This window comes from Syngnathus leptorhynchus, chromosome 8, assembly GCF_054491065.1.
Source record: "Syngnathus leptorhynchus isolate UIUO chromosome 8, UIUO_Slep, whole genome shotgun sequence".
In the NCBI taxonomy this organism is placed as follows: domain Eukaryota; kingdom Metazoa; phylum Chordata; class Actinopteri; order Syngnathiformes; family Syngnathidae; genus Syngnathus; species Syngnathus leptorhynchus.
The window spans coordinates 8,630,198-8,652,211 of NC_141202.1; the positions used below are offsets into that span (position 1 = coordinate 8,630,198).

The following is a 22,014-nucleotide window of genomic DNA, read 5'->3' on the forward strand; positions in this document are numbered from 1 at the left end:
TCACACCCCAATCACCAAAGAGAGAAACGCGTTCCCCGCGGCCAATCGGCACGCCGTCGCCCCTAGCAACCACGTCCATCAGTTTGGCCCGACCAATGAGCGCGCGGGGCGGAGCGGCGCGGAGATGCAGGTGAGCCTCGGCGTCCACTCGGCAGAGCGCCGGGGAGGGAGCCGCCTGTAGGCAGCAGACTAGAGGATGCGTGCGTCAAATGCGAGCTGGTTCTAATGCGAGCTACCAGTCCGGCTCCAAGCGTCATGGCGACCGCAGCATCTAACCACTACAGCATCCTCACCTCCAGCGCATCCATCGTGCACTCGGAGCCTGGCAGCATGCAGCAAGCCGCGGCGTACCGGGACGCGCAGAGCCTGTTGCAGAGCGACTACCAGCTGCAGGGCAACGGCCACGCGCTGAGCCACGCTCACCAGTGGATCGCCGCGCTGTCCCACGGGGAGGCGGCCCCGTGGTCATCGGAGCAGGACATTAAACCGACGGTGCAGAGCGCCCGAGACGACATGCACAACTCCAGCAGCAACCTGCAGCACCAGGCGCGAGCGCCGTCCCACCTGCAGGTGCACCAGGCGGCGCACGGCGGGAACCACCACGACGCCCGGGCATGGAGGACCACCACGGCGGCGCACATTCCCAGCATGGCGACCACCAACGGCCAAAGCTTGATCTACTCGCAGCCGAGCTTCGGCGTCAACGGTCTGATCCCGGGGCCGGGCGGCGGCCAGGGGCTGCACCACCACAACCTACGAGACCCTCACGAGGACCACCACAGTCCGCACCTTAGCGAGCACAGCCATCCGCCGTCCCAGCAGCATCAGCACCAGCACGGGCCGAACCACCACCACGACCACTCGGACGAGGACACGCCGACCTCGGACGACTTGGAGCAGTTCGCCAAACAATTCAAGCAGCGCAGGATCAAGCTGGGCTTCACGCAGGCGGACGTGGGGCTCGCTCTGGGGACCTTGTACGGGAATGTGTTCTCCCAGACCACCATTTGCAGGTTTGAGGCCCTGCAACTCAGCTTCAAAAACATGTGCAAACTGAAGCCTCTGTTGAACAAGTGGCTGGAGGAGGCGGACTCCACTTCAGGCAGCCCGACCAGCCTGGACAAAATCGCCGCACAGGGCAGGAAAAGGAAAAAACGGACCTCGATCGAGGTCAGCGTCAAGGGGGCTTTGGAGAGCCATTTTTTGAAGTGCCCAAAACCCGCAGCGTCGGAAATAATCTCCCTGGCGGACAGTCTGCACTTGGAGAAAGAAGTGGTGAGGGTTTGGTTTTGTAACAGGAGACAGAAGGAGAAACGGATGACGCCTCCCGGAGGAGCTCTGCCGGGGAGCGAGGACGTGTACGGGGACACGCCGCCCCACCACGGGGTCCAAACCCCGGTTCAGTGAGCCCCGCCTCGCATCTTGGAGCGCTCCGACAGGACTTGGCCGAAATGTTGAGTTATATATAAATCACTGGACTATGAAACGATAGTGGGTGTTTTATGTATAATGAATAGCAGTGAGTACGTACGTATACACAGAAGGAGAGCAGAAGAGGGGGGACGGGACGACCCCCCCTCTCATCTCTCTACAGAGCACAAGGAACATCAACCTGTGTTCTCTTCGGTTCTGAGGATACCAGCCGAGCACTGTGAGTCCATTCGACGCAGTTTCAAGGTGTAGCCCCCCCATTGTGTCATGGAATTAGAACAACAGAGGAGGGGAGGGAAGGGCAAAAGGATGCTGTTGTTTTCGACGCCAAAACGTGCGCACCCGTTCTTAAACAGCAGAATAGCCTGGCCACTTTATCAACAACACATTATTTCCGTGTGTGGAAGAAAAATATAATAATTGGATGGTGCAAAAAAAAAGCAAAGGCGTTTTAGATGTGTAGCTCCATGCAGCAGGGATGCTTGCTGCTTGATTGGATGCTGGGGGCCACTAAAGAGTCGAGCTCAGGGTGAGCATCTGTCAGCTTTGCATTCATTTTCTTGCGCGGAGACAGCAGGCCATCCAGCTCCTATTTATTCTACAATAACTGAGGTCAGTCAGCATTTCATCATCCAAAACAAACACGGATCAATGTTACCATTAAGATATTGATAATTATATTTGTGTGGCTCACAGACTAAATCTCATGGCTGTCATGTGATCAGCTATCAAGAGGATAATGGCTAGCTTATTATGAATAAATAAATAAAAAAACACCCCAACCCTCGGCTATATTCTCCTTTAGATGCCCAGCTTCCAAAAAGATTTGTTGCGTCATCCGCAGGTCAGGGCGGACTCTTGATTTCTATAACATTTGCATTCACTTTTGTAAATACTGTACTTTAAATGTCATCGTTCCATCTTTCTTTTTTTTTTTCTTTTTTTTTCTTTTTTTTTTACACTGGGGCACTTTTTCAATTATTCAAGAAACAGACTTTTTCAAATCCAGTTTCCTTCATAATATACCTGCTGCCTTGTGTCTGTGTATTATTTATGGCTATGCGCATTCGCCGGTGCATTTGAGATATTTTTTTACGTCATGTCATTTTAGGAGTTCTATACTACTGCAGAAAAATGTGAATTCAGTTACAAATTCACACGTATGCTTTATGAAATGAATTTTAAAATATAAACCATTAGTGTTTTTAAAAATTCATCACAAATCTCAAGTCGGAGCGACTGGAAATAAGTTAAAAAGAGCAAGTAATTCGCCCCCCTCACACAAAAAAAACATGGGCTATTAATATGACCCCAAAATCAGCCTTTGAGCAAATATTATTATTATTATTATTATTATTATTATTATTATTATTATTATTATTATTATTATTATTATTATTATTATTGTTATTGTTATTGTTATTATTATTATTATCATTACTTACTCATCTTCATTGATGTTTTTCATCAGCCTTTTGTTTTATATTTGTATTTGTCTGTTTTTGTAATTTATTCTCGAATGAACTTTATGGAGGAAACAGGACGTTCCAGGTAAAAACGAAGTCTTTGGTTTCGTTGGGAACAGTGTTTTATTTCAATTTTCACATCTATATGTATATACATATTTTTGTTCCGTAGATGCACTCTTGTTTTATTCTAAAATTTCGAGCGTTTCTGAGGGGTGCGTTTTACTCCCCGGAGTTTTTCTTTTAAGCCGCGAGAAAGCAGGAAAACCCCTCGTTACGATGAAATGTTTCTTCACCAGCTTTAATCAATCGATTCAAGTCCAAATTCACTGCAAGTTCAAGTTGTAAGATTTGGATCTGCTCTGCACCTATCCAATGCTTTTTTACCTGTTTTAAGGGGATTACGTTCTTTTTTCTCTCTTTCCTTTTTTTGCTATTTTTATGTTTGTTTGTCTGTCAGTTTATTTGGTTATTGGGGGTTATATGACGTCATATTCACTGGCTGAAACTGGGGTTACAAACATGGTTAATGTGTGGGTGCTTCATGACTTCTATGAACAAACGGACTTGCACATTTTTAAATATGGGGTTGATATTAAACAGCTTTTTTTCCAATGTAAGGACTAAATGTGTTTTTCGGTCAAAAGTTAGCTCATTCCTACCTTTATTTAAGCCAAAGTTTTGAATATTGTTTGTGTTTGTGTACCAGGTTTATTTTTAAAAACGGACTTTCTCATTATTATCATTATCAGGCCCGGTAGATGGAGATCCAAATGACCCTTTTATCCTTGAAATTAAACAGTACTAAAAAGGCACTAAAATTAAATTTTAGAGATTAAACATACCTTAAAACATAACTTGGACGCTTTTTGAGCTATTATAGCCGTGCTTTAAAAATGTTGGATGATTTAATTCAACAAGGCAATACTTTCCCATGAGAAAATAATAATAATAATAATAATAATAATAATATCCAGTTCAGGGGTTCGCCCGATGTCAGCTCCAGCACCCCCCGCGACCCTTAAGAGGATAAGCGGTGTTGAAGATTGATGGATGGATGGAATAATATTTTTTTCCCCACTGGTCTAGAAAAACTGAGAAATTAGTGCAGTACTATTTTGTCAGGAAAGCTGGTTATTTTGCAAATTTACTTTCAGCTCGCACCCAACATACATTGAATTAGTAAGAGTAACAACATTGACTGGAGTTAATCTGATCAGAAACAAATTAACAAACACGGTTATTAAAATTGCAATAGTTAAACGAATTGTCACAAGGATGCCCCAGGTGCGTAAATGCCATCATTTTTATACAGAGTCAGAAATAATTATGTCTAAAATAGTACTTAATGAACTCATAAAACAATATGACCTTAAATATGACTGTCTGTAAAAAGTTATGTGTTGTGGTTTCTTATTTCGACTCATTTTCCACCTCAATTGTTTTTATGGCATTTTCTAATTTAAGGCAATTCCAAGAGCAAGTAATTTTCTTTGAAAATGAAGAGTTTCAGTTTGCATCACCGATTAAACGCGCTTTTTGAACTAGCGCGTCTATAGAGGCTACTGATTTTGTTACAAGTCCGCTATCCTGTTATCCAGAGTATACCCGTGCGCCCTTTACATGCTCGCTGTAGCAAACGCAATTAATAGTGCGTCACATTAATTACACCTTCCTCTTTATTTAGGTGAAATCTCCCATTAGACTTCCAGGGAAGGAAAAGTGCAGTGTTTGTCTTGCTGAGATGGTTTCAAAACATTGTGAAGGAGTAGTTGGTGCTGTAGCGCCACCTATTGATTCTATGTGGCCCCCTAGCTGGCACTGATGATGAGCGCATTGGAAAGAGTATAGTTGCTGAATGTTTACATAAAGCAAACAATATCATCTCAAACATATGAAAAGAAAATCCTGTAGTTTGAATTTTCAGCTGATTCTGAGGGGACAACAATGACAAACTAAATGAATTTAAAACAAACAAACAAACAAACAAGCAAACATACAAACAAAACATTAAATGCAAAACAACTACATCTAAGCCCAAATTATATATATAATAATTGATAAATGAATAATATTTATGAATATTTATAATAGCAATTTCATTTGACATGTAAGCTAATTTTAGCAGTATTATTTAAACAATACACTATACATCTGTCTTACAAGGGAAGTAACTGTGACACGATCAGAGCAAATTCATAAAAATCAAAAGCTGTCAGTTATTTATCATTTCTATATATTTTTTTTATATACATATATGGAATTTCATGGTGAATGTGACTGATTCTGTATCAACTGCATGATAGCCAAATGCTTTAGTCCTGAGAACTTTTTGTTCGATAGTTTGAATGTTATGTATTATCAACCAATTGCCTACTAGTCCACAAAGTTTTCCATAAAAGACAACACAATTGAATATTCTCCTCCAAAAGGCTCAGAAGATCATTGGAGACACGTGTCGGACACTTTTAGGTTCCAGCTTCTCAACTCTGACACTTTGCAGCATACTTCTTTCAGCCCCAGCTCATCGTAAATTGATTATGTTTTGGCAGTGGCTTGGATCAAGCAGGGAATACTCATCTCTCGCCAAAGACATTTTGACAAGTCAAGGTAAGACAAGTACAAGGATGAAATGAAATTAACTCTGGATTTAGGAGTTGCTGGCATGCTAGAGTTGAACAAGCAGATTGCTTTTTTTTTTTTTTTTTCTTCAATTTATCAGGAATACACGGTTGCGAAGTGTACGAATGCTGACAAGCACAGTTTAAGGAAAAAGAGTCCAAACATGAGCAAAACATGAAGTCTCCTATGGTGCTGCACGATTGCTATTTGATTACTAAGTCTAATCTAATGAGTTGATTATTTATTCAAGCATACATATCTCTGAAGCAGCTGCCAAGAAATAGCTGATGTTAAGAGAACTTAACAATGCATGTTTAGTAGAGGAACTACACTAACTTTAGCTTGGTATTTGTTTTTGGACAAGTGGAAAGATGCACAAAAGTTGGGAAAATCATCCCTTTTCTTGATATCACACACACACACACACACACACACACACACACACACACACACACACACACACACACACACACACACACACACACACACACACACACACACACACACACACACACACACACACACACACACACACACACACACACACACACACACACACACACACACACACACACACACACACACACACACACACACACACACACACACACACACACACACACACACACACACACACACACACTGTGGATATTTGACATTGTTGTTGTTCCATCTAGCTCAGACACTGCAGCTAATTACACCCGGCACACTTAAGCACACAAATACGTGTGTGCGTTCATTTGTAAACGAGTTAGCGTTTAATTAGAACTTCACATGAACTTTTCTGATCAGTGGAGCGAATCGTGTCACCCCATCAGTGAGTTATTATTCCGGCTATAATTGCGCGACATGCTCATCTGAGCTCCGATACCTCCAAAACCTCCTGAGACACTGGTGGTCAAGTTAAACCAATCATAACGTGGTGGATAATAAAAGTCTAAACACCCCAGTTCAAATTCCAGGTTTTGGTGGGATACAGAAAACGAGACTAGGACATACAGTAATTTAAAATCATTTTCCACCATTACTGTGACCTACAACTTGTACAACTGAATTGGGAAAAAAATAAAACAAAAAGGTGAAGTGAATTAAACATTTGATATAATATGGTTGTTCACAAACATATCTCTGGGCTATATGGTACGGTGGCAAGCTGAAAGACTCATTTGACAACAACAAATTGACGTTTGTTGAATTTCCCCTTCAGGGATGAAATAACTCAAACTAACAGCGTAAAAAAAAAAAAAAAGATTAACTTAAGACTAAAAACAATTTAAAAAAAATAACTACAACTAACTAAAATCATAGTGAAAATGTTCTTTAGTTCTGTCTTTCATCCTTTATATCATATATGAGCTTTGGAGTTCATTTTAGCAATGCTCCATTTCTAGATTGCACAACTCTTTATTACTCATATGCACTATTTTCTTTTGTTCTGTTTTTCTGTCTTTGCTACTAGAACCAGAATTTCCCCGAGTGAGTAATCCCAAGGGATAAATAAAGTTGAGTCTAAGTCTTGACTTTCACAAAGTTAAAACAAGATTCAATTTTTTCCCCATCACTCAATCTTTTCCTTGACTTACATTTTAGGACTCGAACAGTTGATCCATAGTCATCTCTCACAGCTTTAACAAGTTAAAAGCTAAACAAATAGACTGTGCTTCTTCCCTTGGATAAAAGAGTCTCATAACCAAAAGTGAGCAGGGAATCAGGAAAGCCTCCATGAATCCTGTCTCCATCCTCACACTGAGCACTGACTGAGGAATAATCATTGGGGAGGCAGCTTAAATTAATACTCCAGTTGAGGCCGCCTCATTCTCTGTCATTAGGGCACATTACAGGGCCACAATATACATCATTAATCCAGGCACAAACAATTAATTAAAAGGCAGTTAAGGAGACAAGCTCGTGTCACTTCTCCCTGCGGTTTTAATGGACTGCAAAACAGCAGAGGACCAAGTGAAAAAAGATCATTCCGCTATTTGCTTCCAGTCAGTCATCCTTGCTAATGGCTGCACATTTTTGCAGTGGATACAGAACCGACAGCATCTGCTTGCTCATAAAGCCAGAGAATGGCAAATTGATCATTTACAGTATGATGACTTCCACTGTACAATATTCATGTTTGGATTTTGATAAGAAGTAGACATACATCAGTCATCCATGTGGCTTTTATTTGACTCTTGATTATTGGAGAGCCCCCAGTGTCATCACCACAGTGGTACAATTTTCATACTAACAATAACTGGGTTGAAATACTGAAACCATTTCAATCAATCAGTGGTCAGTCAGTGCACAAACTTTCACTAAATAATGAGAGGTTGCCAACAAAATGTGTGAGATTACATATGATGTGGCTGTGGGTGGCTGTTATGAGGTAGAACAACAATCCCCCAAAGTTGAGTTGCAGGAAATTATATACATGAGTATAATCAATATGTCACACTGAGTTAATAAGAATAGAATCACACCATTGAAAAGAAATAAAATAAAAAAGCAACCTGATACATCACAGCTTTACGTAATGCTAATTTATCAATATAGTCATTGGTAGTATGCTTGAGTTAAGTTTGCTGTGCTGATTGGTAGCAACCTTGGTACAAAATCATCAACCCCAAGATTTACAACTAATAGTGGTCAAAACCGCATGACAGAAATGTCTATAGTTAAGACTAACTTCTCTTTGGTTGCTAGGCAACTAAATGTTAGACAGCAGAGAGTGGCAGATCAGAACAAAGTAGAACAAGAAAAAAGTGCGTAATCTTTAAGAGAAATAGCTGTCCTAGTTACTTTATTCATTAGCATGTCATGACTAATGTTTGTACAAAAGTGTCTTTGGTGTTGAAACTCAAACAAATTGAATGGATCAGTTATTCTGTTGAGAAATCAATTATCCATGTGTGTCCGGGGGGGGGGGGGGGGGGGGGGTGAGAATAGCTTAAGTAAACCTAAAATAACATGTGTAGGTAAAAATATTTAGATTTAGAACAGATAACACTTATTTGTTACATGTGTTTCATTCAAAATAAAATTCAAGATAAATTGAGTTGGTGTTGATTGGATATCATTGTACCACTTTTCAGTATTTTTAAACTGAAAGGTTTAAATGTCCACATTCACAGCAATACTACTGGATAATGATGCCTGACGTTGCATTTCAACTGAATGAAGTCCTTTTTCAAATACATATGGCATTCTTTCCACAGCATTCATATTCAAAATTAATAAGTACATATATACAATGGATATAAAAAGTGTTGTTTTGTGATGTTAAAAGGATTTATCCATCTATCCATCCATTTTCTATACCACTTGCAGGTGTGCTGGAGCCTATCGCAGCAGTCATCGGGCAGTAGGCGGGGGACACCCTGAACTAGTTGCCAGCCAATCGCACTCGCACTCACACCTAGGGGCAATTTGGAGTGCTCAATCGGCCTACCAAGCATTTTTTGGGATGTGGGAGGAAACCGGGGTGCCCGGACAAAACCCGCGCGAACGCAGGGAGAACATGCAAACTCCACACAGGGAGGTCCAGAGTTGGAATCGAACTGTGAGGCGGACGAGCTACCCAGTGCACCACCAAGCTACCTGTTAAAAGAATTTATCATTCCAAAATTTCCTCCACCATTAATGTGACCTAACCTTTAAACTCAATTTACAGAGGGGAGGTAAAAATGAAGTACTAAAATAATGTGGTTGCACAAGTTTACTTTCACTTTTGTGGCATGTGGTTTTGTTCAGAATTGCCCAATCACATTAAAACTTGTGACAATCAATGTTGATTATTGTTATACAAAGTAAAAGTAGATTTTGAAAATTCTCATTTTGATTCAACACAGCGCTATGCAATCTGAGTTCTTGGAGAACTATAGAAATACAAGTACTTATTGATCAGTGAGTGAATTTACAAACATTTGGTCAATTTTAGATTAAACAAGGTCTCTAAACAAGTAATAAATCAAAAATAATTCTTGATTACTAACTAATCGATTAATGCAATCTCATTGCTGGTGTCGGCCAAAACCTGATGTCTCCAAATTTGGTCAAATTCATAATTTTTTTTAAAATAAAAACGTATAGTACTTGTTCAACCCAGTGAGGCAATTGAAAACGGTTTCTCATTTAAAAAGTGCAATTGGTCAATGAATTTATGATTGACTAGAATTGCAAAAGGAATGTTTGGCAAAATAAATTTAAAAAAAAAAATGCTAATCACCAAAAGACTATCTGTGTGGTGTTGGCATCATAATCTCTGGCCTGTTTTTCTTCATCTGGAACTAGATATTTCGTCAAGAATTATGGAGAGGAATTATGAACAGTTCCAAATAGAGGTCAGTTTTAGCACAAAACTTTCCATCTTATGCTATGAAGCTAAAGATGAAGAGGAACTTGATCCTCCACACATCCGAATCAACTAAAGAATGGCTTCACTAGAGAGAGATTGACATTCAGGAGTGGCCCAGCAAGAGTCCAGACCTTAAACTGATTGGACATCTGCAGGGGTGATCTGAAGAGGTCTGAGTATGAGATGCCCTTGATGGGTTTGGAGTGTTTTTGGGGAGAGTGGGCAAATATTTCCACATCAAGTTGTGCTACGCTGATAGATTCCAGGTGCAACTATATGTCCTAAAGGTTTTGAATTTGGTTTTCGATTGAGTTGTACGGGTTATATGACGCATTAAACGTGGAGAACATCACATTTATTCCCATCAGCAAAAGCTGGAATTTGGACATCCCTGAGTCTTTTTATATCCACTGCAACATCATAGATGATTCCTGATAACTAAAACAAAGTGGCTAGATGGTACCATCACAACTGACACAACAACATCGATGTTTGCACAAGATAATAATGGTCACTTTGAGAAGGCACTGACCAAAAGCCCTGATCATTCTTCATAGAACAAGCTGGAGGTCACCATGAAGTCCTGCTGCTGCTTCAAAGCATTTTGTACAAAGAACGAGTTTGACATTTATTTGTCATTTTTTTTGTTCTTATTTGCCTCGAGTGATGTTCGAGTGACCATCATTTTCTACCTCAAAGGCATATAGCCATTTGTTGTTGGCCTTTTCACAAGTGGTGTTTCACAATCCAGAAATGCAGTTGCCTCACTGTGTCCAAAGATAATTGAGTTTCACATTTTATAGCCCTCTGGATAGGAGTTTGTGGTCGTTTCTGTTCCATACCAATCCAAAGACCGTCAGCCCCAGTTGGACTGCCTTATTTACTGACCGCTAATAGAAGATCTTGTGATACTGAAGCTTCTCTCCATCTTCTGCTGTGCATCACTTTGCCTCCTCCGGCTTCCTCAATACAATGAGAAATGAGACCAGGCTGCGGTCAATGTGTGAAACTTCTCTTGATTGCTACACTGGGGAAGAGGCTGGATAGCTCTTGGGCTAGCCTTGTGTCTATCTGGGAGCAGAAGGAAACATCCAGGAGACGCAGCTGTGGACACGACTGGAGGAGTTTCTTCAATGAGGCAGCACTCACTAGCCGTGTACCTGACAAGTCACAATGTGGATACCAAGTCAATAAAGTTTGGATCTTAGATTATCTTGATGGAACAGACATGCTCAAGGGGCAGGACATAACCTGCTGCTATTGAGTCATCACAGCTACGTTCATGTTTAATGAATGTTTTTTTGTGTGACGGTGTTGCGGGCCATGTCACGTCTTCTGTGATATATGAAGAAAATCATTTTACCCAGTATGTCTAGATGTTGTAGCAATGGGCAGCAGGAGGCCAACTCCTCGATGTCCGAGTCACGGACTGTACGATTGGCGGTGAGGAAGAGTTTGCGTAAACGTGGTAAGTTGCGGGCAAGGTGCTGGAAACATCCAGTGCTGCTCTGCAGTGTAGGACTCCAGCCCAAGTCTAGTTCCTCTAACATTCTGAGAAGTCACAGATCAAACAAGAAACAGTGGTGCAACTGATTGCACTCCAAATATCACAGCCCCACCTCAAGCCAGGTCAACTTTGAAATGTTGCTAGCAGTCAGAGATGAATTTGACTTACCTGCAGCCAGAGACAAGCTCATTTAGGCCACGATCAGTCAGGTTTCTGCAGCGCCACAGGTCCAAGGAACAAAGTGAGTGGCAGCGAGCAGCCAGCATACTGGCCACAGCATCATAGTCTTCAATCTGTACAGAAACACTTTGAATCAGGGTAGATTCAACTATTAACAAGATAATAAGAACTCGGCATCCCTTTGAAAGACAAACTGAAATGAAAACAAAACTGGTGAGTGAGGCTGCCAATATGGCAGCATCATCAATAATAGAACTACAGGAATATTTGGCAAGTAAATTTGGGCACTAAATGTGATGACTATGTCATACGTCTGCACAGCGACTTCGGACTTGAGACAAAAGAATCATCTTCAAGAGAGAGAGAGAGAGAGAGAGAGAGAGAGAGAGAGAGAGAGAGAGAGAGAGAGAGAGAGAGAGAGAGAGAGAGAGAGAGAGAGAGAGAGAGAGAGAGAGAGAGAGAGAGAGAGAGAGAGAGAGAGAGAGAGAGAGAGAGAGAGAGAGAGAGAGAGAGAGAGAGAGAGAGAGAGAGAAAAATGTTTAAAGAAGACCTAAAATTATGCCTCATACGTTAATGAGAGAAATATTAAACCTATTTGTCATAATTCCAAAAAGAGAACACTCGACACTCAAATTGTCTGTGTCTATCTAAATGGAGCATTGCGATAACCGGCTCTTCGATCAAACATCTGTTAATGTATCATGTTATGGAAGAGATGCTTCCTGTCACAATATTAGAGAAGTTTCCCATTTCACAACTAATAAAGGCTTATTCTAATCTATATTGTTGTTTGTTGTGTTTATTCTCACCCTGATACAGCTCCCGAGGTTCAGGTGTTTCAACTCGATGCAGAAAGTCAGGATGCTAAGAATAGCTGTTTGCTACAGAGACAACAAGGAGGGAGAGAAATGTAAAAAAAATTATATATAAACTGCACAACCAGATCATAGTTCTATTTCAAGAACCCCCTCCAGACAACACAATATACAAACACAATAACTTACAATCCTGGTTTGAAACTCATTATGCTCCCACAAATTTCATGCACATGAACGTGTTAATCGACATTCAAAAGATTAAAAATAAACTCAGAGATACTTGAGATGAAAATGCACACGGATGAGAATGTCAGGCAATAGTGCAGCAACTGTATGTGGAGGATAGCTTTCTTATGCTGGCACATTTATGAACAGTCAAATAGTGTCAGTGTACTACGTAGACAAGCTCAACAGTGCCTCTGGCATCTTCTCTTCGGTGAGCGAGACATTTACGTATTGAGTGACAAGATCATGACAGCCTGACAACAAACACACTACTCATTCTGTCTGTCTCGCTGTAAACAACCAGCAGGAAACTGCATGCACGGCTCCATCCATCCATTGCAGAAACTCCACTCGTGTATACAAGGCTTTGGTACGAAAACATGACAAAGAAATAAAACCCCTCAAATTTGACACCAGAGTCACAATTTCTATCTTTTAGATAACCCAAACATGAACACTGTAGTGTATCATCGTGTCTGCCTGTGATCAGTGTTAACTGACTGCTTAAAAATCAATCAACCTACTCTGTAACACTTGCCCACATTGAATAAACACACATTTCAAAACATTAAGACTGTGTATGTGTGGTATCATTGTTAAAAAAAAAAAAAAAAACGTGCCTGAGTTGTATACAAACAGCTTGTGCTTGGAAGTTCAACATCGACTGTTAGTAAAAATACGTTAGCTTTGATGATCAATCAAAAGCGTGATCTGCCACATTCTATCAAGAAAAAACATCTCTGAAGTATTATTGTAGTTGCATTAGATCCTCTTTGGCTGTGTGACAACCAGTTTCACCTTTTCCTCTGCTCAGTCTGTTTTTACCATAGTGTACCGACTTGTGAGGCCACGCCACAACGGAGACAAAGTTCCTCACATATCATACATAGCACAATGGCAGAAAAAAGAATGATGTTGTTTAAGTGACGTGTCACTCAGCTGTCTACGGCAGAAATAACAACAGAAAATCTTTTGACATCAATAGTGAAAATAAGAGTACATGCAGCATCTTTCCTTTTTTTTAACTTGTATGTTAAAAAAACAACTGTGTTGCATTTTTTTAATAAATTACGTAACTGCTACTGGGAACATTTTATTTGTGCCTGTAACAAAAACATTTTGAACTCTGAAAAACAGATGCTAGGTGGAAGCTTAACTTCAAAAATGAAATAGCTCACGTCTATACGAGTCCCAATGGATGGAAGTGACACATGGAACTCGGAAGCCGTTGCAGCTTGCAGACCTGTGCGCTAAAGAATCCATTTTGTCCATATTATAATAAGGGTAATGGATGGTGATCATGTCCCAAACCGATTTTAATGGCTAGTAAACTAAAAATTTTTATTGATGCTCGTCACCAAACTTCAGACTCGCATTAATCGAACCAATTACATATTGAAATCAAATTCACTCTCATTGCTTGCTTTTCCATTAAGTATGTTTGATTAGAGTCAAAAGACAATCATGAAAAATGGTGCATTTTCCATTTTTGTGTAAGATTGATAAAAAAAAAAAAAGTCTAATTAAAGATCATGGTTTTTTTGATAGAATGTGGCAGATCGAATTCAGGGTTCCATGTTAACAACCAAAAATATGTACTGCATACGAACAAGGGCACTTATATATTGTGTAGTGTATGTGTGGATGCGTTCTGACCTCACTTACCTCAATCTTGGTACGATAAAGCACCAGTCTGCGGAGGCGTGTAAATTTAGAAATGTGTGTGAAGGCCTGTGGGTGAAGCCGGTCACAGGAGGCCAGGTTTAGCTCCTGCAGCCCTGGACAAGTCTGGGCGAGAACTTCCATACAGGCCTCATTCAGGAAGTGGCAGCAAGACAGCTCCAGACGCACCAGACTGAGCCCACAGACCTTCATGAAACTGTGTGGGGAGAAGGCGGGGGGGGGAAAAAAACGACAGATGAAACAAAAGCAGAGCTGCAATTTTGCCAACTGCTTAACTTGAATCAAGATTAAGAATTAACACACATTGAAAGTATCGTCCAATTTACAAGGTATCTTAACTTTCTTCCTAAACTTTTGCAGTTCAAGGCCATTTTCTTGAGGACTCATGCTGACAGTCTGACCTGCTGAAGCTTTTAAGGGTGAGAGCGCCGCGGTTGCCAGTCCAAGAAAGGTTGAGCCTCTGGAGGCGTGTGCAGCGGCTCTGCAGGTATCCCAAGGAGGTGTCACTCAGCCTGGCCCAGTAGGGCTGCAAACTCAGCTGGGTGTACTGCAGCGGGTCACAGCAGTGCTGGTGCAGCATCTTACAACTTTGGGCCAGACGGCACAGGTCTGGCAAGGTCAGGTGGCTGAGTATCAGTTGAATGAGCTATGGAAGGGGGGGTCAAAGAAGAGGAAAAAAAAATTGAGACGCAAACAAAAGACAAACAACAAATATCAAGCAAAGATGAGCACACAATGGTAATTTTGGATTAATGTCAAAAGGAAAAAAAAAAAAGCCACAACAAAAAGTGCTGATTGACTTTAATTGGGCTTTTCTCAATGATTTATATGGGAAGTATTCTTGTCTTTGGGAACAGGAACCCCTTACAGGGGAGATACCCCAAGTACCCCCTCATATGTATAACGCCAAGGTAAGTTCTGTTTACCTGAAAGGGAAATAAAATTCTGAATCTTGACAAGATTTTCTTTTTTTTGTCGGGATCAAATATCTTCTTAGTAGAACTGTTATACTTTCTCAAAACAAAGTCATAGAATTATATTAAAGTCATAGTTGAACAAGAAAAAAGGTCATATTTTAGCTGGGGAACTTCAAAGACACAGCTTATTCTGAAAAAAATTAAATGGGAATCTTGACAAGATTTTTTTTTTGTCAGCATAAAATGTTGTCATCTTAGTAGAACTGTTGTACTTTCCCAAAACAAAGTCATAAAAGTATGATATTAAAGTCGTAGCTGAACAAGAATAAAAAATGTCATACTTTAGCAAGGGAACTTGAAAGACACAACTTATTCTGAAAAATATAAGTATCCTCTAAAAATAAATGGAGCTATATAATGCACCTTTTGTCCTTGAAAAGACACAAGGCAACCTTTGTTATGGGGGAAAAAAAGACTTCATGGAGAGATGTCAGATTTACAGGATGTAATCATACCTAAGCCCAAAGCGAAGGTAGGAAAGTACCACAATAATTGACTTATGTTTATTTTGTCAATGTGTCAGTCCCTTTATGTAAATACTGTGTGTTCAATGAAACCTCAGTTAAATGAACCTGAAACCAACAGACACCGGATTTAAAAGACAAAAACCTGTCTAGTCCGCTACATACGAACGTTTCTAATAGAGTTGTCAAAGTGTTAGTGGTAACCATCAAAGTCAGGATTTGGATTCAAATAGATAGAATAGAAACCCTTTCTTCATCAGTTCCTCATCATTCACCTCATAGGGTAGTTTGTCAAAGTAGCCGTTGCCTGTCCTGCAATCCGGACCCTGTCTGAATGGACCTCCCAAATCAGAAAGATCCTCCTCACTGTCACTCAGGTCAATCATGTCGATGACGGGCATTTTGTAGAGCGCGAGCATAGGCCTTTCTTTCACGCCACGTAGGATTACGGCATCCAGCTCAGTATAGTAATCCAGAAGAGAGCTGTTGACCTCCAGGCGTAGCAGGTTGGTAGGGAAACTAATGTGCTTGATTGTAGGTGAAAACTGGCGTGCCTGGGGTGCCAGCACCTTGGTGGGCTCCCCCGCCCACAGGACCTCCCACCTGCATGTGAGACATTAGACGGGATAAATGATCAATGTTATAACGGCTGCTAGATGTCTGGAGACGACTGTCTTTGCGACCGTTTACAACCCTGACAAAAAAAAATCTACATTTGGCTCATGGCAATTCTTCATTTCAGTAATTCTCGTAAACAGGGAATACAGTATGTATGTCAACAGGTAATATTTATAACACAATTACAAATTCGAATCGCGTTCGCTCATATTTTGCGAAAACCAGATGGTTGCCTCACCTGACATCCGTAGGTTGATTTTGGGAAAAAGGGTTATGTGAGCAGGCCAGAATCTGGACAATAGCCCCAGGGTAATAAGTCTCAAGAACCTCAACAGCTGTCGGGTAAACAGGCTCTTCAAAGCCCAGCTCTATATAATCCTGGCTGTAGAAACTTTTGGGGGTACGTCGGAAACGTGGTGGAGCGCTGGCACATTGTTCCCACCAAGTTCCATAAGTTCTGAACACCGCAGTCTGTGTAAAGTCCCCAGAGCTGGGGTAGACATTAGGCACACCAGCCAGGTTCCACATAGTGTAGGACATGCTATTCTCACTGCCGTAATGAGAGCTGAAGTCCAAAACTTCCTTGGTGTACTGCTCCACCTCCACACTGACAGGCAATATCGCCCGTTGGCCAGACTCCACTGCTCGTCGACTGGTCAGAGCCTCACCACGAGTCCCGCTCCTGGAGCGTCGCCGCAGACAGATATAGTAAAACATGCTCAACAGAGTTAACATAGGGAACTCTAGGTTGTTGGAGGCAGTGGGGAAGAATGAAGACTAGACGAAGGAAGAGCCTGCACCTACTAGAAGCACAATTGCTCTAGGGTGATTTGTAAAAAAAAAAAAGAAAAAAAGTGCAGGTTAGGGCCTGGCTGCATGCAAGACCTGTAGGTTAGAGACAAACATTTATGAGTGAGAAGTCCTGATACAAAATATTTCCTGCCTGGATCATTGTAATGCACATTTCTAAATCCCGTTTTGCCTGGCTGCATGCATAATCGGTAGGTAAGAGCCAGACATATTTCCTTCCTAGATCGATTGAATGCACATTTCTAAATTATGTCTTTATTTTATTTTACCTAATTACGTGTTGAATAGGAATGGATCCTCTGTGTATAGTCACTAATAAGCTCTTTTGTGTTGTTTCGGTTGTGGCAATAGCAATATGTACAAAGGTTTTAGCTCTTATTTAATTTTGAATTAATAACTGGTTATAGGTTGCAGCAGCTCAGATGGGGAAACAAGTGAACAATAAAGTACACTTGGTGTGACACATAGTGGTACAATCAATAGTTGTCCAATCTAGTAAAACTGTAAATTGTTAAATACCATAAAGTACAATTTGATCACGAGACTCCCTAAAATCGCATTTAGATGATTGGGTTACATTACGAAACATGAATGAAAATGCAATAATGATAACAATGCTTGGTGTAGTTTGCAAGCATTATGCAAAGTCGTTTATCGCCATATACAATGTCAAATAACCTGGAATGTAGAACAGTTATCACACAGAAGTTGTCAAAGTGTTTTGGCACCACATTTTTATTGTACGCGAAGCAACAAGCATTGGAAGTGTTCGCTTCTTAATGCCAAGTTGTGTTAAAACAGCTGATGTTAGTTTTGGTGTTAGCTAGCTAGCCTACAATGTTGTTAGCTCACCTTTCAAAACATGGGCAGTTAATCAACAATCAAGAGAGAACGGAACACACATGATGAAAGTACTATTGAATTTAGATAGAGGTATACATTCATTGAGGCAGGGGTAATTATATTTCCTTTTGCAAGTCAAAATACATCAACGGCGAGTGCTGCATTCCGGGGACGTTACCTTGTGATGCCTTCCATAACGTCGGACACTGCAAACACACCGAGCGCTCGTTATAACGGCAACTTTCACAGTGCCATGGAAAATGATTCCGGGGTGTGTCGAATTCACTGATAGTAGATAATTTACATATTTGATACACAAATCCACATATTAAAATATATCCCATAAGGATAGGGGAGACAATTATTTGCATCGCACTACAAAACAGTTAGCTATTCGAAAGAAATATTAAAATGGGGGATCATACATGTCTCGTTATATTCACATTGTTTAAAATAAGAAACGATACGAAAGTATCACCCATAACGCCAGGAAGCAACATAATATCGATGACAGCAGAGTTTGACGTATGAAAGATCAACATCCGGTCGGTTAAAGAAAAGCATTGTGGGAGTTGTAGTTTTTTGTATACATCAGTTTTATTTCTTGCAGACATTAAAATCCATCTTCAAACAATACCTGTATATTAATTGCTAAGTAAAAATTGTCTTAAAGCAAGTGAAATGAACAGCAAGTAGATTTGAAAAAGTAAAAAAAAGTTTATCAACATCAAATAGTGTACAAATACTGTAGTCTAATAAAACATTTTTCAAAAAAATCACACTGTAAATTGCAATGAGTTTTGTATTATACTGTAGATTGCAAATTTGAAGCAGAAAAGGTATATGGTATAAAATGTATCACTACAAGTGACTTTTTTGGCAAGTTGGCTAAGAGGAGCCAAAAGTCAACCACTACTATTGTGCTGGAGTAAAACGCTCCAGTTACACTTTCACCATTTAAGACTGAAGACATTGTCTTTTGTGTAAGGTGCAAGATTGAAAGATGAGAGCTTGCCGTGGACCTGAGAATTTGCTCCTGAGGTAGGCTGAAGTCCACCAGCCGTAACTGGAGTGTGACGATTCACACCAAAGAACACTGCCAACGCGGGAACTGTTCCACTGACATCGCCATGCATCAAATTATTTGAATGACTCGCAATAACCTGCTTCGGGAGCAAATGCACCGATTATGTACGCAACGGGTAAATGTCAAAAGTCTATGATCTTAGTTTGTGTTCTCTGACAAATATTGTTTTCACCCAGTTTGAAATGCTACTGAGTATGCTCATTTTCACATACTGGCTGATTTCCTCCTCTTCTTTGCTTGAAGGAAGTAATTGAGCCAATTGTAAATCAACAGCTTCTTCGCTGTCGATTGAGTCATTTTCTGTGGTTGGCTCCTCACTCGAGTTGTCATCATCTGGGATTGAAGCTGTCTCTGAGGACAGGTCTGGAGATGGTGACGACGTGAGGGACACAAAAAGATCAGAGCGTGCACTGATTTCTTCAACTGTAACATCTGTTATGGTCTTTAAGAACTCTGGTTGAAAGCTGTGAATGTTCTCCACCAGTTGGTGCACACTGAAAGCCTGTCTCACTTTTTCCTGGATTGACAGGACCAAACTGTCTCTTATGGAGTAGGAGAATTGGATTTGGACAGAGGACAGTGTCGAGGAGACACGGTCCAACACAGCCTGCGTCACTCCGACGGCCATTTTGCTAAGATATCTGGATGGCATGGTAAAGGGGGTGGTTGGAGAAGGCAACCAAAAGCTCTGCAGGACTTTTGGAAGAACCTTTATCACCATCTCACGTGAACTGAGTAGATCAGCACAAGTGGTCTTCTCCTGCTTCAAGCGCTCAGCAAACTGTTGAGCTTTACGGAGGATCCTATTATGTCTGGAGAATCATAAAAGCAAACATTAATACACATGTTTGATGAATATTTCATGTACTTGAGCTGATCAAGGGAGACTCACTTTAAGTGGGGAGGGATCGTCTCAGGAGCATCAAGGAGCCTCCTGGCTTCAAAATCAATGTCTCTCATCTTCATGCTGATGTTCACCTCAAAAGCCTGACACAAGAACAAGATGCAATGAGAGGCTCCGACAAAAGTTTTCGGATTTGTGCAAGTTTGGAAAATCAGCATTCAAGCCAAACAGAACTGACTCTATCCCGTCACTGCATTGAAGAACATCAGAAATTATAGAACCTTCCAAAGAAACCTGATCATAAGACTAAATGTGTCAACATCAACTTCTCACTATAATTTTTCGTGCACAAGATATACATAAGTAATGCAATGCACTTTGCTCTTGGACAGGTCATCATTTATTTTGTATTCATGATGTGCCAAATTTCTTTTGACTTCACTATGACTCTTGGATAAAGCATCTTTACGTTATTTTCTTGATGGTTTCTGTACATGTTTACTGACAAATAAACTAAAGCATGTGCAGCAAAACAACTGAATGCAAAATGTTGGGAGACGTTTCTTACCAGTTTGGACTCAGCTTCAAAGCAGTCTTCCACATCAAACTCCCAAAGCCTGCAAATACACGGTGACAGAATATCACAATCATGCATATTCCCTCTTCTACAACATAATCATGCTAGCATGAGTTGTAAGTGCCATGTAGCGGAGGAGTTTATACTAACTTTACTCGAAGTGAATTATTTGCCTCCTTGACCAGCAGGTCAGCCATTGCGTCAGCAGTTACCTCAGATGGGATCAGGTTATTCTGCTGGAGCCTCAAAAGTTCTGCCAAGACTCCTATCTAAAAAAATAATTAAAAAAAAGACATTATTTTTCTGCTCATGCTCTTGCTTTTAAAAGTATTTTAGTGCAAATTTGATAGCTGGGTCTTACTTGTAGTTTATAGGAGGCATCATTCCAGCAGGTTTGCATTGATTGTTTATATGCAGGAGTGTGAAAAAACTTCTGTAAAGGAAACAAGAAAATACTCATCTTAGCACTTTACTCACAGTTTCAAATATACACCTGAATATACATACCATAAGGGGTCTGTAGATGCCAATGCTACCTTCCACAAAATCCATGTTGGCGTTGTATTGCAATCTAGCACTGACTAAACTTTTCTTTCACTAACGTGCGCCGAGAGATGTACGGTAAAGTCCACATGGCAGAGATGCTTTACGTCATCGGTGACGTTATTTTCTCTTTGATCGTTGCTAGGCAACCCGTTCCGCTGTTGTTTACTTCCTTATCAATCTGAAGGTGTTGATTCAATCACATGGGTTGGATCGTGATTATAGTATTTCCTTTCAATAAAAGAAGTGGATAATAAACCTCACCAAACATGTTCATTTGTGTCCATGCTAGTTTTTTTTTTTCTTTCCTCTCTCTCTCGATTGGGGATTGGATGGAAATAGTGGCCGTGCAGAAAGGTGTTCCTTTTTGGACTGCGTCTGATTGGATAACCTGAATGGGAAATTGACCGACTCACCTGTAGTTTGACGTTTCAGTATATCATATCGTATAGTATTCTACAAGGTACATAACCGATAATAATTTAATAAGCTCCCAAAATTGAATTAGTATCATATGATGAGGGGAAAAAAATATTTTTATTTTCGGAAACATCAAACTGAAATTGATGAAGAACATGAATGTCTTATCATCCAAATATTGTTCTTTCTACTTTCTCATCGTGACATAATTAATAAACAGTTTGATATAGCATATTTGTTGTTAAAGACCAAAATCATGCATTCATGCAATTCATATGTAAAAAGGGACGTGACAATCAGTAACAACATTTGATTATTATTCAGATGCTTTTTCATTTTCATTTGATCAATTGTACAATACACACCATGCAACTTTGGGAAAATGTTGATACTTGTGACTTTCCTGTGATATTCATATGGATGCAGTATTCTTAGATCCTTGATACTCTGCCTCCAATCGTGTATTTCAATGATCGATTGGCACTAACAAAGTGAGATTGGAACTAGTGGACCTATATGGCGATTGGCAGAGTCTGGCAGCTTCTCAATGCAGG

The 22,014-nt window shown here is 40.5% G+C and overlaps 3 protein-coding genes across 4 annotated transcripts; 1 reads left to right on the forward strand and 2 right to left on the reverse strand.

The window, feature by feature from the left end:
• The first annotated feature begins 255 nt into the window (after positions 1-255).
• On the forward strand, positions 256-1,407 carry pou3f2b (POU class 3 homeobox 2b). The gene has a single exon (XM_085918732.1). It carries the CDS (start codon positions 256-258, stop codon positions 1,405-1,407), a length of 1,152 nt encoding a protein of 383 aa, XP_085774858.1.
• A 6,265-nt stretch (positions 1,408-7,672) lies between these two features.
• Positions 7,673-18,466, reverse strand: fbxl4 (F-box and leucine-rich repeat protein 4). Of its 2 annotated transcripts, none has more exons than XM_085919050.1 (9): positions 18,168-18,466; positions 16,575-17,221; positions 15,994-16,321; positions 14,679-14,923; positions 14,260-14,473; positions 12,361-12,432; positions 11,540-11,664; positions 11,228-11,415; positions 7,673-11,024 (listed from the first exon to the last, which is right to left on the reverse strand). In XM_085919050.1, the coding sequence occupies exons 2-9, from the start codon at positions 17,069-17,071 to the stop codon at positions 10,861-10,863; spliced, it is 1,833 nt and encodes a 610-aa protein (XP_085775176.1). In that variant the 5' UTR covers positions 17,072-17,221; positions 18,168-18,466; the 3' UTR covers positions 7,673-10,860. The 2 variants fall into 2 exon arrangements, with proteins under 2 accessions (XP_085775176.1, XP_085775177.1); XM_085919051.1 differs by lacking the exon at positions 18,168-18,466 and adding an exon at positions 17,999-18,127.
• Positions 18,467-18,587: 121 nt separating this feature from the next.
• Positions 18,588-21,332, reverse strand: LOC147052275 (uncharacterized). Its single transcript, XM_085919053.1, has 6 exons — positions 21,005-21,332; positions 20,859-20,930; positions 20,648-20,766; positions 20,489-20,537; positions 19,969-20,063; positions 18,588-19,888 (listed from the first exon to the last, which is right to left on the reverse strand). Exons 1-6 carry the CDS (start codon positions 21,047-21,049, stop codon positions 19,207-19,209), a joined length of 1,062 nt encoding a protein of 353 aa, XP_085775179.1. The 5' UTR covers positions 21,050-21,332; the 3' UTR covers positions 18,588-19,206.
• Positions 21,333-22,014: the final 682 nt, after the last annotated feature.

Excerpts from the sequence above, each read along its gene's own strand:
- pou3f2b (XM_085918732.1), top strand. The coding sequence starts at position 256 with ATGGCGACCGCAGCATCTAACCACTACAGCATCCTCACCTCCAGCGCA.
- fbxl4 (XM_085919050.1), bottom strand. The coding sequence starts at position 17,071 with ATGTTAACTCTGTTGAGCATGTTTTACTATATCTGTCTGCGGCGACGC. Across the intron at positions 14,474-14,678 it reads ACCCTTAAAAGCTTCAGCAG|TTTCATGAAGGTCTGTGGGC; the intron begins GTCAGACTGTCA and ends CTCCCCACACAG. Across the intron at positions 11,416-11,539 it reads GAGCTTGTCTCTGGCTGCAG|AATGTTAGAGGAACTAGACT; the intron begins GTAAGTCAAATT and ends GTGACTTCTCAG.
- LOC147052275 (XM_085919053.1), bottom strand. The coding sequence starts at position 21,049 with ATGGATTTTGTGGAAGGTAGCATTGGCATCTACAGACCCCTTATG. Across the intron at positions 20,931-21,004 it reads GCATCTACAGACCCCTTATG|AAGTTTTTTCACACTCCTGC; the intron begins GTATGTATATTC and ends TTTCCTTTACAG. Across the intron at positions 20,767-20,858 it reads ATGCCTCCTATAAACTACAA|ATAGGAGTCTTGGCAGAACT; the intron begins GTAAGACCCAGC and ends TTATTTTTTTAG.